The sequence below is a fragment of the Rutilus rutilus genome, assembly GCF_951802725.1.
Source record: "Rutilus rutilus genome assembly, chromosome: 11".
Lineage (NCBI taxonomy): Eukaryota > Metazoa > Chordata > Actinopteri > Cypriniformes > Leuciscidae > Rutilus > Rutilus rutilus.
Genome location: NC_140216.1, coordinates 30,030,369 through 30,045,584, shown reverse-complemented (window position 1 = coordinate 30,045,584; position 15,216 = coordinate 30,030,369). Strand labels below are relative to the sequence as shown.

At 37.9% G+C, this 15,216-nt stretch overlaps 1 protein-coding gene across 7 annotated transcripts; it reads left to right on the top strand.

Moving 5' to 3' along the window:
• Nucleotides 1–1,086: 1,086 nt before the first annotated feature.
• LOC311300008 (formyl peptide receptor 2-like) lies at nucleotides 1,087–13,569 on the top strand. 7 transcript variants are annotated; one of them, XM_084424059.1, is made up of 5 exons: nucleotides 1,087–1,380; nucleotides 1,938–2,427; nucleotides 2,523–2,551; nucleotides 11,192–11,253; nucleotides 11,369–11,427. In XM_084424059.1, exons 2-4 carry the CDS (start codon nucleotides 1,939–1,941, stop codon nucleotides 11,202–11,204), a joined length of 531 nt encoding a protein of 176 aa, XP_084280185.1. In that variant the 5' UTR covers nucleotides 1,087–1,380; nucleotide 1,938; the 3' UTR covers nucleotides 11,205–11,253; nucleotides 11,369–11,427. The 7 variants fall into 7 exon arrangements, with proteins under 7 accessions (XP_084280185.1, XP_084280181.1, XP_084280184.1 ...); XM_084424057.1 differs by lacking the exons at nucleotides 1,087–1,380; nucleotides 1,938–2,427; nucleotides 2,523–2,551 and adding exons at nucleotides 4,988–9,314; nucleotides 12,240–12,792; nucleotides 12,897–13,569 and having other exon boundaries at nucleotides 11,369–11,428; XM_084424056.1 differs by lacking the exons at nucleotides 1,087–1,380; nucleotides 1,938–2,427; nucleotides 2,523–2,551 and adding exons at nucleotides 4,989–9,314; nucleotides 12,240–12,792; nucleotides 12,897–13,569 and having other exon boundaries at nucleotides 11,192–11,254; nucleotides 11,360–11,428.
• The last annotated feature ends 1,647 nt before the right edge of the window (nucleotides 13,570–15,216 follow it).

The following is a 15,216-nucleotide window of genomic DNA, read 5'->3' as shown; positions in this document are numbered from 1 at the left end:
AGAAATGTCAGGCAGGCAGGCTTAGTAGAGAGGTAGAGTTGTGTGTCAGCATAGCAGTGATAGAAAAAGGCATGTTTTTGAATGACAGATCAAACAGAAGAGAAGTGGTCCCAGCACTGAGCCCTGAGGCACCCCAATAGCTGTTGCAACTTAGACACCTCAACCCTCCATTACACCCCGAAGTATCGACCTGAGAGGTAACACTTGAACCACGGGAGTGCGGTTCCTGAGATGTCCTTTGTCATGAAGGTTGACAGGTAGATCTGGTGATTAACTGGTGTATCAGGTGTTGTCAAAAGCAGGAGACAGATTATTGTATAGATTACTGATTATTTGGAAGCTGCTCATGCCAGTCTCAGAGCTTCAAAAACCGGGAGCAGGGCAGTTTTAGAGTGGCCACTTTTGAAGCCAGACTGTTTGCTGCCCAGGAGGTTGTTCTGTGTGAAAAATGCAAAGGTTGAACATGACTCGCTCAACTGTTTTTGCAATAAATGAAAGAAGTGATACCGGTCTGGGTTTAGAGTGGGTTTCTTTAGCAGTGGGGTTGTCCAGGCCTGCTTAAATGCTGTGGGAAGAGTGCAGGTACAACTAAAGAAGAAATGGCTTGAAGGAGATAAGTTAATAGGCTCAAGCAGACACGTATAGGTGATTGAAAGGGTGAGTATGGAGACTTCTGCCTCTGAGAGCAGAAAGAGGGAGGGAAGAGTGTGTTGGAGGTTAAGATGTGTTTGTTGGTTTATGGTGTGGAGAACTGGACGCTGATGGTTGTTGTTTTATTAGGTACTGCCTTGTGTCTTAGATGTATTATATTTTGATTGTTTTATAGGCCTATTTCTTTACTTAATTTGACAATTTCATGATTTACTTGTTAACTTTGAATTTGCATTGGCTTGCTATTTTTCTTTAGTTCTGTTAAACCTGTTAACAATTTACATAGAATTATGATATTAAACAGTAAAATTCCTGAGCTTCCCTTGAATAGCCTTTAGCACAACAATTTAGCTATTTAAATGGCTTTTTGTAGTACTGAGATCTAGTGTAGAATAGAATTTGATGTGTCTGCAGATAAAAATTGCACATCTCCTCCCTTTTCCTGCCTGCCTGTCTTTTGTTGCCAAATAGCACGTTTTAGAATGACTGTGCATAAGATGCCGTAAAAAAGCCTGTCCAGAATTAAATGAAAGCAACTGCAAGAGATGTCAATGAAGTTGCTTGTATGTTTATCTGCACACTGGTGGCACAATGACTATTTAATTCTTAAACATAGTCCATGCTGAACATATTCACAAAATATTATAAGCTGTTTATCCCAAGACTGACAGTTTGGGCTGATTAGTACAAAAAAGAAGAAGAAGAAGAAGAAGAAGAAGAAGAAAACAGGTAAGAACATTTAGTTCTTTTCATTTAGATTTAGTTCACCTTTTTGAAAGAATTTTCTGAAAACAATATAGGATAAAGGATGAGCTTAAATCTAATTTATTGCAAGAATCTGATGTATTAAATATATATTCTATATATATTGAAAAAGCTTTAAAAATTTGTTTTAAACAAATAATATATAAGAATATAAATAATATACATTTATCAAAGTGAATCATGTGAATCAAATCCTAAATGAAATAGGAGCAGAGCAGTCAAATAAGTTCTGGTTATGATTTAGCAGGGTAATTCAAAATCTATAGCTGAAATCAATGTTCTTATTATGACTTCTAAGTAAACCCTATCAGTTTAATAACCTGGACCCTCTTGGTTGCCAGACAATGTTTGACAATCTCATCATGTTTATTTAACTGTGTGGTGGTGACGCTCGTGAAACTAGCATGGTTAAGTTGTGCAGAATGTGTAGGCAGATCAAAGTTGAGTGCATAAGCGGATGTAGGTTGACCTTCAGAAGAAAACCTGGAAAAGCATATTTTAAAGATTTATCTGTCTTGTAGAATGACCTCGAATACAACCCACTATGAGAAAACAACAGGGGACACTGTCTTCCTCGCCATCATCATTTTCCTCGGCACCACTGGGAACTCTGTGGTCATCTGGGTGGCCGGCTTTCGCATGAAGCCCAACGTCACTAACGTTTGGTTGGTCAATCTGGCAGTAGCTGACCTGATCTTCTGTCTGACACGAGTCACTTCGCTCCTCAAAAATGTTTTCATTGACCACTTGCCTTTTGGGGTCTTTCTCTGCAAGTTCAATGGTTTCTTCAAGTACGCCAACATGTTCTGCAGTGTTTTCCTTCTGGCTGTCATCAGTGTGGATCGAGCGCTCTGCATCTGGTGCCCAGTTGTTTCTAGAAAACGGCGGACGTTATGTGCAGCTCGTGTGGTCAGTGTGGGAGTTTGGATTGTGGCGGTGATCTTTAGTTCACCTTATTTGGTGTACCGGCAGGTCTACCCTATTGACAAAAACTTGACCAAGTGCAGTGAGGTCAGAATGGCTTTATAAATTACTCCATGTACCACCTTGCATAAAAAAAATCTGATTTTGTTAGTTTGAATATATCATTATAAATTAATTTGCAGGAGAACGGAGCAGCAGAAGCAAGTGGAAGGTATGTCTACTACTGCATTCGTTTCATCTGTGGATTCCTGTTGCCCTTCCTGGTCATCCTTATCAGTTACATACTAGCTGCTGTTGGGATACGCAGAACACGGCTCTCTGGCAAATCGAGGCCTCTGCGGATTCTTGCTGTATTGGTCTGTGCCTTTTTCCTATGTTGGGCCCCCTACCACTTTCTAGGACTGGTCAAATTGGTTGATAAAAACAACGAGGTGGTAATAGTAGGATGGAGAATGGCTTCAAACTTAGCCTATTTCAACAGCTGCATTAACCCATTGCTGTACTTCTGCATGGGACTGGAGTTTAGTCAACGATGCAACCAAAGTTTGTATGGGATTTGTCACAGAGCTTTTATGGAGGAAGGCCAAATTCTGTCACAGCAAGGCACTGGGGAGGAAAGCTGTAATTCCATTCCAAAGACTGAGTGTGTCACTAAAGTTTAAGTGTTTTTACTCTTTTTCTTGTTCAATTGTCAGGTTTATCAGCTAAATTTTTTTTATGCATTTTTTATTATTAGTAACACATTGAAAAAGGAACATACCGCAGTGTCTGGTCTTCTGGTTAGCTTTCATATAGGAGCCTATATAAAATATACCTTAAAATATTCCAACTAAGATCATTCGTAATATGTGACCCTGGACCACAAAACTTATGGGGTCTTATGGGTATTTTTTTTTAAATTGAGATTTATACATCATCTGAATGCTGAACACATAATCTTTCCAATATTGTCCTATCCTAACAAACCATACATCAATGGAAAGTTTCCATTGATGTTTGGTTTGTTAGGATAGGACAATATTTGGCCGAGATACAACTATTTGAAAATCTGGAATCTGAGGGTGCAGAAAAATCGAAATATTAAAAAAAATTGCCTTTAAAGTTGTCCATTTATATTGGCGATTGTGCTGCATCCACTCACAAAAATATTTTTTATATATATTTCAGGTGGGAAATTTACAAAATATCTTCATGGAACATGATCTTTACTTAATATCCTAATGATTTTTGGCATAAAAGAAAAATCGATAATTTTGACCCATACAATGTTTTGTTGGCTATTGCCACAAATATACCCGTGCAACTTAAGACTGGTTTTGTGATCCAGGGTCACATATGTGTAATATTTATACAAATGTTTATGAAATAATTCTGCATTTTTATGATCGGTTATGCTTGTCTACACATGTGTATGATTGTTAAAGGGTTAGTTCACCCAAAAATGAAAATTCTGTCAGTAATTACTCACCCTCATGTTGTTCCAACCATGTAAGTCTTTCGTTCATCTTCGGAACACAAATTAAGATATTTTTGATGAAATCTGACAGAATTTTGACTCCTCCATAGGCTTCCAGTGTGACCGAAACTCACCGGCCCAGAATAGTTATTAAAACATCGTTAAAATAGTCCAAGTAACTATAGTGGCACTACATTAAGTTTATCATGCGACGAGAATACTTTTTGTGCACAAAAACAAACAAAAATAACGACTTTATTCCACTTTTCATTTCCTTCTCTCTGGGCCTCGTAGTGTTTTTGCGCTGCGCGTCTGTGTTGCACGTCATCACGCAACACACACATGACCGGCGTCGGCCAATAGTGAGCCTACGTGGTGACGTGTAACACAGACGCGCTGCGCAAAAACACTACGCGAACCAACTAGAGGTCGAGAGAGAAGGAAATGAATAGTGGAATAAAGTCGTTATTTTTGTTTGTTTTTGCGCACAAAAAGTATTCTCGTCGCTTGATATACTTAAGATTGAGCCACTGGAGTCACTTGGACTATATTAACGATCTCTTTAATAACTTTTCTGGGCCAGCAAGTTTCGGTCACATAGAAGCCTATGGAGGAGTGAAACATGGCTCAGATTTCATCAAAAATAGCTTAATTTGTGTTCCGAAGATGAACGAAGGTCTTACGCGGTTGGAACAACATGAGGGTGAGTAATTACTGACAGAATTTAAATTTTTGGGTGAACTATCCCTTTAACAGGACGACATTGATAAGCCCACCTGAGGCAGGAAGAGAAAGCGGAAATTATATGTGGCCTAATATAAAGGAATGAACATTTTTCATTGATTCTTTATTATTAACCATTGCAATAAATGCACAGTGTATGAAGCTGTGATGAAAGCTTTTGATTCAATTTCTTTTCATCAGAAAAAAAACAAACAAATTTTTCCTGGTTCAAATGTTTTCTAAACCTTTAGGTCCTTGTAGCCTAACTGAGCACAGCACACTGACATAAAACATCTGCAGTGACACTGCAACATTAAAGGTTGTGCAATATTGCAAAATGATGACACCCACTTCTTAGTAGCCTACTCTAATTGATGCTTCCTCATTAGAGAGAAAACGGACTCGAACACTGGGGACTTGAGACTCGATTCGGACTCGAACTCAGGTCATACCTGTCAACATTTGGGTACCAAAATACGGGAAACCTGGAGGGGTTCAGTTCAACCACATGCGGTTTCATGTCATCTATACATTACACACATCGCCAAATCATAGAAAAAATCAGTTAAGACAGTTGTATTCATCTTAACAATACACAACAAATCAACATAGGCTACAGAAAAACAGATTTCTAAAATAAGGTATCAGGCCACAAATCTGTGAGGCTACAGTTTCCAAAACTGAACAGGTGATGTTGGGTAATATTCAGTTACTGTAAGAAACTGCTCCAGCGGGATTTTACTGGTAGGCTACTGAATATTACACATCACCTGTATAGCCTACTCCATTAACTGGAACAGGTTTTCAATGGAACTGAATATTGGCCTACATCCCGCAGACTGCGCGCGCACCTCCCTAAACGGACGAGGCGTTTATACTCGACGCGCTCGCCGTTGTACTATTCTTTGAAACGATAGGGGGCGACTCCAGTAATTATCCTCTAACCATCAGGAATCAGCGATGAGAAGAAGAAAGCTATACACACGTGACAATGTTTATTTTAGTACACGGCCACCAATACCACACTACAAAAAGAATCGTGTAAAACCCAGTAAACCCTGAGATTATTGCTAGTGACAATAAAACAAAATATATGGATATGAGAATGTGTATACAACATAACTAAATTAACGATCTCTTACATATTTTCTAATTTCACTAAACATTTCATTAAGTTTCGTGAACATTTTTATTAAACATGGACCTTTATGTTCTTTAAAAATACTTTTTATGCTATTGTATGCTCATTTTTAAAATGTAAGCAACTCATTTAGACGTGCAAACTGGGTGCCAGTGTGGTGAGAAGTTCGAGCTCGGCCAGATTCGGTTCGAAGTCGTTCATCTTCGGATGCGGCGCCGCGCGCGTTGTTACAAAATCTGCCGTGCACACCGCCAGGCGAAATGGGCCCTTGCGCACCCAACGCGCGCGACCGCCCACTCCGCGATGACGTCATTTTTGCCGCGCGCACCTTCGCGCTCGTGCGGACGCGTCGAGTATAGTGTCCTCTTTTATCCTGCAAAATCTGAAGACTGGACGCGTCTCCGATCAGAAGATATATGCAAAAGTTTTTTTTCTAAGGTAAGGCTTGCATCGTTTTTTGCGCACTCAACTATGAATAACTTATTATCCTTATGTGACTGTTAAACGTAACTGGTACCATTACAAACGTTATTCCGTGCCCTAAAAACTGGCATATTTCATGGTATTGAGTCATGCAAGCTCAATGCAAAATCTAGAGAAATGTGAGAAGTGGCCAGCGGGGGATAGTGGAGACACAAGTGTCTCATCCGTACCCCAATAGAGTTATATTAACACGCTGTTTATTTGTTCAGTGTTATGATAACAGGTTAAACGTCATAATTGGCCAGCATAGGATGCAATTAAAAATACAATTTCATATTTATGATATTTAAACTGTATATTATTAATGAATATTGTAAAATATCTTGTTCATGTTTTATACATTTTAACGGTGCTAATTTACATCAAATGAATGAATTAGAAAGGATGAATAAACAGACATGTTGCCCAATTGTTATTTTCTTCATTTGTCTTTATTTATTATATTTGCAATGAACATTTAGTTACATTTCCCTCATTAAAAATGGGTGTCTCAACTGTACTATAGTACTGTCTCAACTGTCCCATAGGTACAGTTGAGACAGAGTTGACACAAAAAGCACCTTATTTTTATTCGCTAATTGTGGAAAATATAAACTAGGCCTACTTATGGGTAGCCTATTATTGATTGATAATATATTAGTCTACAAGCTAATGTAATGCCATGTGTCATTTCATGTGAAAATTCAATTCTTTTCAGTATGTATTTTTGTGTGAAAAATCAAAACTCAAAAAGTGTCTCAACTGTACACAGTCTACCCTACGGTTTACAAATCTGAGCACAGCTGAGACTTTTTCTCTGGTAGCCTACTTTTGGCATAGGATATTTATTTCCGTCAAGGTCAGGCTGCGATGTCAAATGTATTCCCAGGAATGAGTGATGCGCTTTCCGCTTTTAAAGTTTTATAAAATAAGTAGCCTATATGGCTTGAATGGTTTAAAAGCATTAGCAAGAATAAAAGCGCATCATATGTAACGCCATGCAGCCAAGATGACAGACAAAAACGGATGCTGCGTTAATTGCGTTAAATATTTACTAAACACGGAGTCTTTTCCCATATAGCCTACCAGTAATGCTTATTCAACTTCCCGCGTCTACTAACTTTACCTGCGCAGATATCGACGGCACAACTGGGTTGTAGGTTGCCAGGTTGAGCTCACGGGGTGAAATTTGTATGATGTGTTGATTGCGCGAGTATGATGGGTTTCATACAAGATCTGGCGACTGGACAACCTTGGAATAATATATTGATGTGATTATTCATATAACGACGTTTGGGCCATACAAATAACGGGAGTTTCACGGGAGAAATAACAAAACGGGAGGGGGGCGGGAGATGGGTGTGAAATTTCCCGGGGAAAACGGGAGTGTTGACAGGTATGACTCAGGTAATGGTGGACTCGGACTCGGACTCGAACACTGCGGGGACTCGAGACTCGACTCGGACTCGACAGTTGGTGACTCGAATACAACACTGATACATTGAGGGCAGGGATGGGCAGTATTTCAGATACATGTATTTAAAATACGTAGGGTGAATTGCCCTAATGTGGGACATTTTTTGCACTTCAGACTTCTGTGACATATTTCGATGTGTAACCAAAACATTAAATCCACACCCAATACCATTTTAAAAAACCCAGGATGTGTCCTAATCAAATCAAAAGAGAAAATTCAGATAACCCATTCATAAGATAAATTATAGACATATTAGTGCTCTTATTGCAAATCGTCTGAGAAAAACTGCAGCTTCCTAATGTGGGACAGAACGTGAAAAAATCTATGATAAAACACCAAAAAATCACATTGATACATGTAGAATAGTAAAATCTTTTATTTTAGATTCACTGGAGAGTAGATTTAGGGACATTCCATGCCCTGGCCAACAGTCTCAGCTGAGGGACCCCACCATCCTCAACAATCTGCCTATACTCCTCTATGGCTCCTCTCATCCTGTCCTGCCTCCACTGATTAAGTTTCTTTCTCTTATCCTTTACCTGTTTCTGCCTCTCTTTCTGCATCTGACAATCTGTCCCTGTCTTTCTCACCTTTACCATTGTGATCTAAAATGCATTTCATTGAATTAATCAGATGCATAAAATAAAGTGGAATTGCTTTATTGGTTTTCTACGGCATTTTTAAATTCAGAGCTATTTTTCATTTTAAGTCAACTATACCTTTTACACATACATGACACATACATGACACACACACACACACACACACACACACAGAGAGAGAGAGAGAGAGAAAGAGAGATAGAGAGAGACACACACACGTATGTAGGCATGCACACGCACAAAAGAGCCTTCAAACCGCCCTCCAAGAATAAAAAATTCACATGACTGTAAAAATCTGCATTAACAGTATTGTAATATTGCATTACAAGACTAAAACCATGTAAATAACCATGTTTGTCCCACAAACCATGCCCCACCACACATTTTTGACTCAATGAAGTACTGTCCCACATTAGGCTGATCATACTGTCCCGGATTTGGAAACCACATTTCCTAATGTGGGACACTAAGAAATTTGATAAAAATATAAAATATATAGTTGATACGCACAAAGTTAGACTATTTTTTGATGGACAAACATTTCATAAGCATATTAGGCTAAAAAGTGCATTGTTTAAAATGTATTTAACTCCTTAATATCAAACTGGTTAAAACTCTATGTCACTGGCCTTCGGATGGTCTTCACACAAGGTGCCTCCTGTTTGATGATTGCTCCACCCTCAAATATTATTGGACATTTGATAGGTCTTGTGATTTTGATCACATGACACCACAGCTTTGTCTAACCCATAGTTTCACTGTCATTCATGTATTTATGGGGGACCTACAAACACTAGACCTTAGGTGTCCCACATTAGGCAGTGTCCCACATTAGGGCAATTCACCCTATTTGAAATACAAAATACTATTTTGTATTTTAAAGCCTTTGGAAAAAAAATCTAATGTAATTTGTATTGAAATACTTTTAAGATGAGTATTTTTGTATTTTCAAAATACGCAAAATACTTTTTGCCAGTCAACCTGTTTATCAGGTTAGCCTACCGATTTTGTGCATCAACTAGTTCAGACACGCCCCCTTCCCCCAACCCCAACATTTATGCATGTGAGCTGCAGTACAACTCAGCATTGGATCAGCGATTTTTCTGGAATAAGGTGAGGATGTCATGATCAATTCTACTTGTTGATTAAAGTTAAAATAGTGCATTATTCAGATTTGCCTTCAGTTAACATGAAAGAATAAAAGAGCACAGACAAGTGGGGAAAATGCGTTAGCCAACCAGTCTTGATCGGTTGTTGATTTGTATCAACTAGTTTGTCAAATGTGTTTAAACCATTACTTCATGTTAGGGCTGGGTGATATGACACTAGCGATGATATAAAGTGTGAATCGATGGAACTTTTTCTAAATCGTTTACATAGATAGGCCTATTTGTGGGGTAATTTTAAGCTGCAAATTTATCCGTGCAGCTTTTATTGGAACTTTAGAGTGGCAAAAGAAGCACCGATGAATGATAGCCTACACCACAAAAAAATCTTCAGCTTTTAGTTTTATTCATATTTTATTTATTTTTTTAAATAGTGAATAGTAAATAGTATAGGTAAATATAGTAAACATTTGTAAAAGTAAATATAGGTAAATAGTGTCAAATGAATTTAAATGATTTCTAATTAAAAATTTTAGATAAACTTTCTAATTTTGAAACCTGATATTAAGAATTGTGAAACCATGATATATTTTGTTACTGAGAAGTAAAATTAAGATTTTGGTCATATCACCCATCTATATTCTTTGCTAAATAGCAGAAAAGGTTCCCACAGTTTTACATACAGTATGGATTTTTTTTAATAGTGTTCACCACAAGTAATATACTACATTGGAACCTGGTTAGAAATAAGTATATAAATGGCTGCTATTTTGCATACGTTTATTTGTAATTGCCAGCAAGAAAGAAAGAAAAAAAAAGAAAGAATGACAGCGAGGGCAAAGAAATTAAAAGTCAGTAGGCCTATGTAGCTTCTTCATTCACCTAGACCTGCACTGAATGGCCAATTTCACATGTATTTTGTGTATTTTCAAAATACAAGTCACTGTATTTGTATTTAAAGGTGCTCTAAGCAATATCACCTGTTTTTTAGGCCAAAACATTTTTTGTCACATCCAGCAAACATCTCCTCACTAGCCGCTAGCTGCCTGTCCCCTGAAAACACTGTAAAAAAGCGTGGTCTCTGTAGACCGCCCAGGCTCCACAAACGGCAACAAAAACAAACTGGCCCAGCCTGGACCACGAAACATAACAAACAGTGTTCCAGCCAATAACAGACAAGAATGATTCGGGGGTGGGGGTGGGGGTTGGGGGGGTTAGTGCGCGAGCACATGAAGGGGGGTGTGGGGAGTGGAGGAGAGAGAAGCATGAAACGGGAAGTTAGCTAGAGGAGAGATGTCCTAGACAACAACAACGACCTAACGTTAAAAATGGCTTCCCATCCGAAATTCAGGTGGCTCTGTTTTTGCTGGACATGACTGTTTCAGGAAGCACGGAAGGGAGAGGGAGGGGACGGGATGAGGGGGAGGAGGAGGGAGGGTCGAGCTAGCCTCAGTTTTGTTTGACAATACTTTGAACGTCAACAAGAAGTGACATCACCCAACATCGCTTAGAGCACCTTTAAATAATTTTTTTCACACAGTATTTTGTATTTGTAATTAAATACATTTTTCCACACAGTATTTTGTATTTTAAATACATTTCCATGTATTTATGCCCATCTCTGATTGAGGGTATACACTACCCTGATGTATTAAAATGGGAAACGTTTTTCTTTGCATTGTCAAAACTATCCCCATTCACACGAATCCACGAAAGCTACTAAAAACGCTGTATTATGCTGCCAGGCCAGTAGTTGGCGATGTCACTTTGTAAAGAAAAACTACGCGCCTATGGACTGAACACGTAATACGCATGCGTTTACACAGAGATGATAGATTTATGTTTGTGTAAGTCTCCTCCCCCTTTCCATTTATCTGTCTTTAGGGAAAACACATGAACGGCCTGTTCTATTCGGCTAAGGAGCAAAAGGAAGAGAGCAACTACAAGTAACATCAATGAACTAACCACAGATTTATTTTTTTAAGCATAGCAAAATGACATTTTAATAGTCATACACAGCTCCTATTGACTTATTTACAATTTATTGACTTTATTTCGCAGTTTTTTTCCCCCTCAAGATTGATGGATTGGTCTGATTTGTGAAAACACTGATGTGTACAGGTAAGAACATCCACATCAATTCATCACAAGAGTATATTTCTGTCCTCATTTTGTACCAGTTTTATTTGATTAATATTATTATTATGGTGACAATTTACAATAAGGTTTCATTAGTTAACATTAGTTTATTACATTAGTTAACATGAACTAATTATGAATTGCACTTCTTTTGCATTTGTTAATCTTTGTTAATGTTAATTTTGAACATTTACTTATGCAAGTTTTCCAGTTAACACAGCTAACATATCTGAATCAAGGCAACAGTTTTTCTAAAAACAACAACAACACTGGGATAAAGTAACTATGATAATACCTAAATGTTTGTATCTGTGATTTCACAGAGTAATTTAAAATCTATAACTGACCTTGTTATTTTTGGTGCACCAATATAAAATTTGTGTGGCAGTACTGATATCCAATTATTTATAATGACATCTGCCAATACAGATAACGATAGCCAACGATAGTTCCGATAGTTTTGTGTCAGTCGTCCCTGATCATCAGCTGTTTTTAAACAAACGGCCGATACAATTATTGGCTGATACATCGGTGCATCCCTTGTTATTGCTATCCCTTGTACTTTGTGATCTAATGTACTTTTAACAGCACTCATAACACCAAAAGTGATTTTCTACTGCCTGATGGTTGCATCTTACAAAATTATGAAAATTTTATCCATTTGAGCATTTTAGAATTTTCTGAGTTAACCTATGCCAAATTAGTCTTCCAAGTTGTCTTAGAAATGAATGTCAAGACAGATCTATTGTTTAAACTAAAGGAACATTTACTGAATTGTCTGTCTTGGTTATAGAATGACTTTCAATACAACACTTCTCCATTATGCCCACTCTGACGTCTCAAACCACCATGAGAACACTACAGTGGACATCGAAGTCATCATGAATGACGTCAGCATTGTCTTCCTCGCCATCATCGTTCTCTTCGGCACCACTGGGAACTCTGTGGTCATCTGGGTTGCCAGCTTCCGCATAAAGCCCAACGTCACGAACGTATGGTTGGTCAACCTTGCAGTTGCTGACCTGATCTTCTGCCTGACACGAGTCCTATCACTAATCTCAAGCCTTTTCTTTGACTACTGGCCTTTTGGGGTCTTTCTCTGCAAGTTCAATGGTTTCTTCAAGTACGCCAACATGTTCTGCAGTGTTTTCCTTCTGGCTGTCATCAGTGTGGATCGAGCGCTTTGCATTTGCCGCCCAGTGTTCACCAGGAAACGACGGACGTTATGTGCAGCTCGTGTGGTCAGTGTGGGAGTTTGGATTGTGGCGGTGATCTGTAGTTCACCGTATTTTGTGTACCGGCAGGTCAGCCCTGGCAAGAACAACCTGAGCCACTGCTCACTGATGGTCAGCATGGCTGCACACATATATAAATAATCATGCATATGCATTTTTATATAATGATTATATTTAGTAAATATATTTATGCCATCATTTTATTTCATTTGCAGCACACAGGAGCAGCGGAAGCAGGTGACAATTCAGCAAAGTATGTCTACTGCATTCGTTTCATCTGTGGATTCCTGTTGCCCTTTCTGGTCATTCTTATCTGTTACATACTAGCTGCTGTTGGGATACGCAGAACACGGCTCTCTGGCAAATCGAGGCCTCTGCGGATTCTTGCTGTATTGGTCTGTGCCTTTTTCCTATGTTGGGCCCCCTACCACTTTCTAGGACTGGTCAAATTGGTAAATGAATCCAACAAGGTGGTAAAAGTAGGATGGAGTATGGCTTCAAACTTAGCCTATTTCAACAGCTGCATTAACCCATTGCTGTACTTCTGCATGGGGCTGGATGTTAGTCGACATTGCAACCAAAGTCTGTCTGGGATTTGTCACAGAGCTTTTATGGAGGAAGGCCAAACTTTGTTCCAACGGGGCACTGGGGACGAAAGATGTACTTTCATTCCAAAGACTGCAGGCAATATGGGTACTATTATATAAATACTATTTTAACAATCTAAGCACATGGCCTAAAGAGCACGGCACAAGTGCACTTAGGGCGTGTCTGAATCCTCTTTTGCAACAGGGAAAAATGGTTGGCGCACCCAGCGCATGGTCTAAAAGGGTTGTCCCTATTCTCCTAATGAGTTTTGGGCATAACATGTGTAGCGTCTGGACCAATCAGACACACACACAAATTATTCATTATATCTAATCAATAATCCAGCAAACTCACTCTCCCAACAAAGGTCTATGAAACTTCCCCCAAAAAAACTAACATCACAAATGAATCTAACACACTGGCAAAACTGTTACAGGACACATTAAGACTGATAAGAAGTTTTATGACCCCAAAAGGAATTTCCAGAGGGTTGTGACTCTCACTTAATTCTTACTTAATTCTCTTAATAAACCCTGTTAATCCTATATATTCTATGTATAACCACTTGAGAAATGTATAAACATGTATCACATTTTCCCATCTCATGATTTTCCTTTTATGTGGTTTGGCCTTTGTTTTCTTGTAAACTCTATTGGGTTAATGTTTCAGACTTTGCATACTATGGTTAAAGGAACACGCTGACTTTTTGGGACTTTAGCTTATTCACCTTACCCCCCAGAGTTAGATAAGTCCATGCATACAGTGCTATGCATAAGTTTAGACACCCATGCTAAAGTTGACTAAAAAGAGGAATGAAAAATCATCTTTTGGAAATTGAACTTAATGCCTTAATTAAAAAAATTAGGAAAAATCCAACCTTTAAGGACACCAATTTTCTTTGTGAATGAATAATGTATCGTAAATAAATAAATGTTCTTCCTGAAAATACAGGGTGCATAAGTCTGGCCACCCCTATGTTAAATTCCCATAGAGGCAGGCAGATTTTTATTTTTAAAGGCCAGTTACTTAATGGATCCAGGATACTATGCATCCTGATAAAGTTCGCTTGGCCTTTGGAATTAAAATAGCCCCACATCATCACATAGCCTTCACCATACCTAGAGATTGGCATGGAGTACTTTCCATAAGATCATCTCTCAATGCAAATCAAACCAGCTATTAGGCTAACTGAAATAAAACCATGCCAATCTCTACCTTATCAATAATCAAATAATCAATTATAATCAATATAATCTGACTGATCTCAATATAATCAAAGTGATTATAACAATATAGTTATAAAGGAAATAATCAATTATAACAGGTTATTATTGATTATTAATATTTCATAGAGCTAATTTGGTAATTTTTTTCAACAGTGGTTTGTGTGGCCATTTTTGTCTTCGCACTTGCAATTGCAAAAAAAAAAAAAAAAACCACAACCAAATATAAAAGTGATATATATTGAACAAAATTTGAAAAAAGATTTAAAAAAAAGAATCCATCAGGAGAATGGGTATGGTTGCCGATTTAGCCTACATTAACCTGTATCTCAGTATAAAGGCTAGTTCGTAGTTAATGACAAACCTATTTTTATCGTAAATTTAAAGTAAAATATTTGACTGAACTGAGTTTGATGAATCCAGTCAACTGTAAAGATTAAAACAAGGTAATTTTCATGCTACAATAATTTTATGTTAAATAATAAATATCAAAAACTAAAATATCAAACTCTTGTTGAAATGTCTCTTTCTAAAGAACATGGGATTTGTGCATTTAAGTTGTGTGTAACAAAAAAATAAGTGTGTCAACATATTTGTGGAAAGTTCTATTGTGTTTTTGAAAGCAGTTATATCAGACTTCTTAAACATCTTCTTAAAAATCTTTGCCACAGCTGATAAACATGGAGAACTGAAAGCTGACAAAGAATGAAAAGGGACAGATTTC

What these genes read in the sequence shown, in the direction of transcription:
- LOC311300008 (XM_084424055.1), top strand. Translation starts at nt 12,241, where the DNA reads ATGACTTTCAATACAACACTTCTCCATTATGCCCACTCTGACGTCTCA. An exon ending in TGAGCCACTGCTCACTGATG is followed by an intron (nt 12,793 to 12,896) that starts GTCAGCATGGCT and finishes TTTCATTTGCAG; the next exon opens with CACACAGGAGCAGCGGAAGC.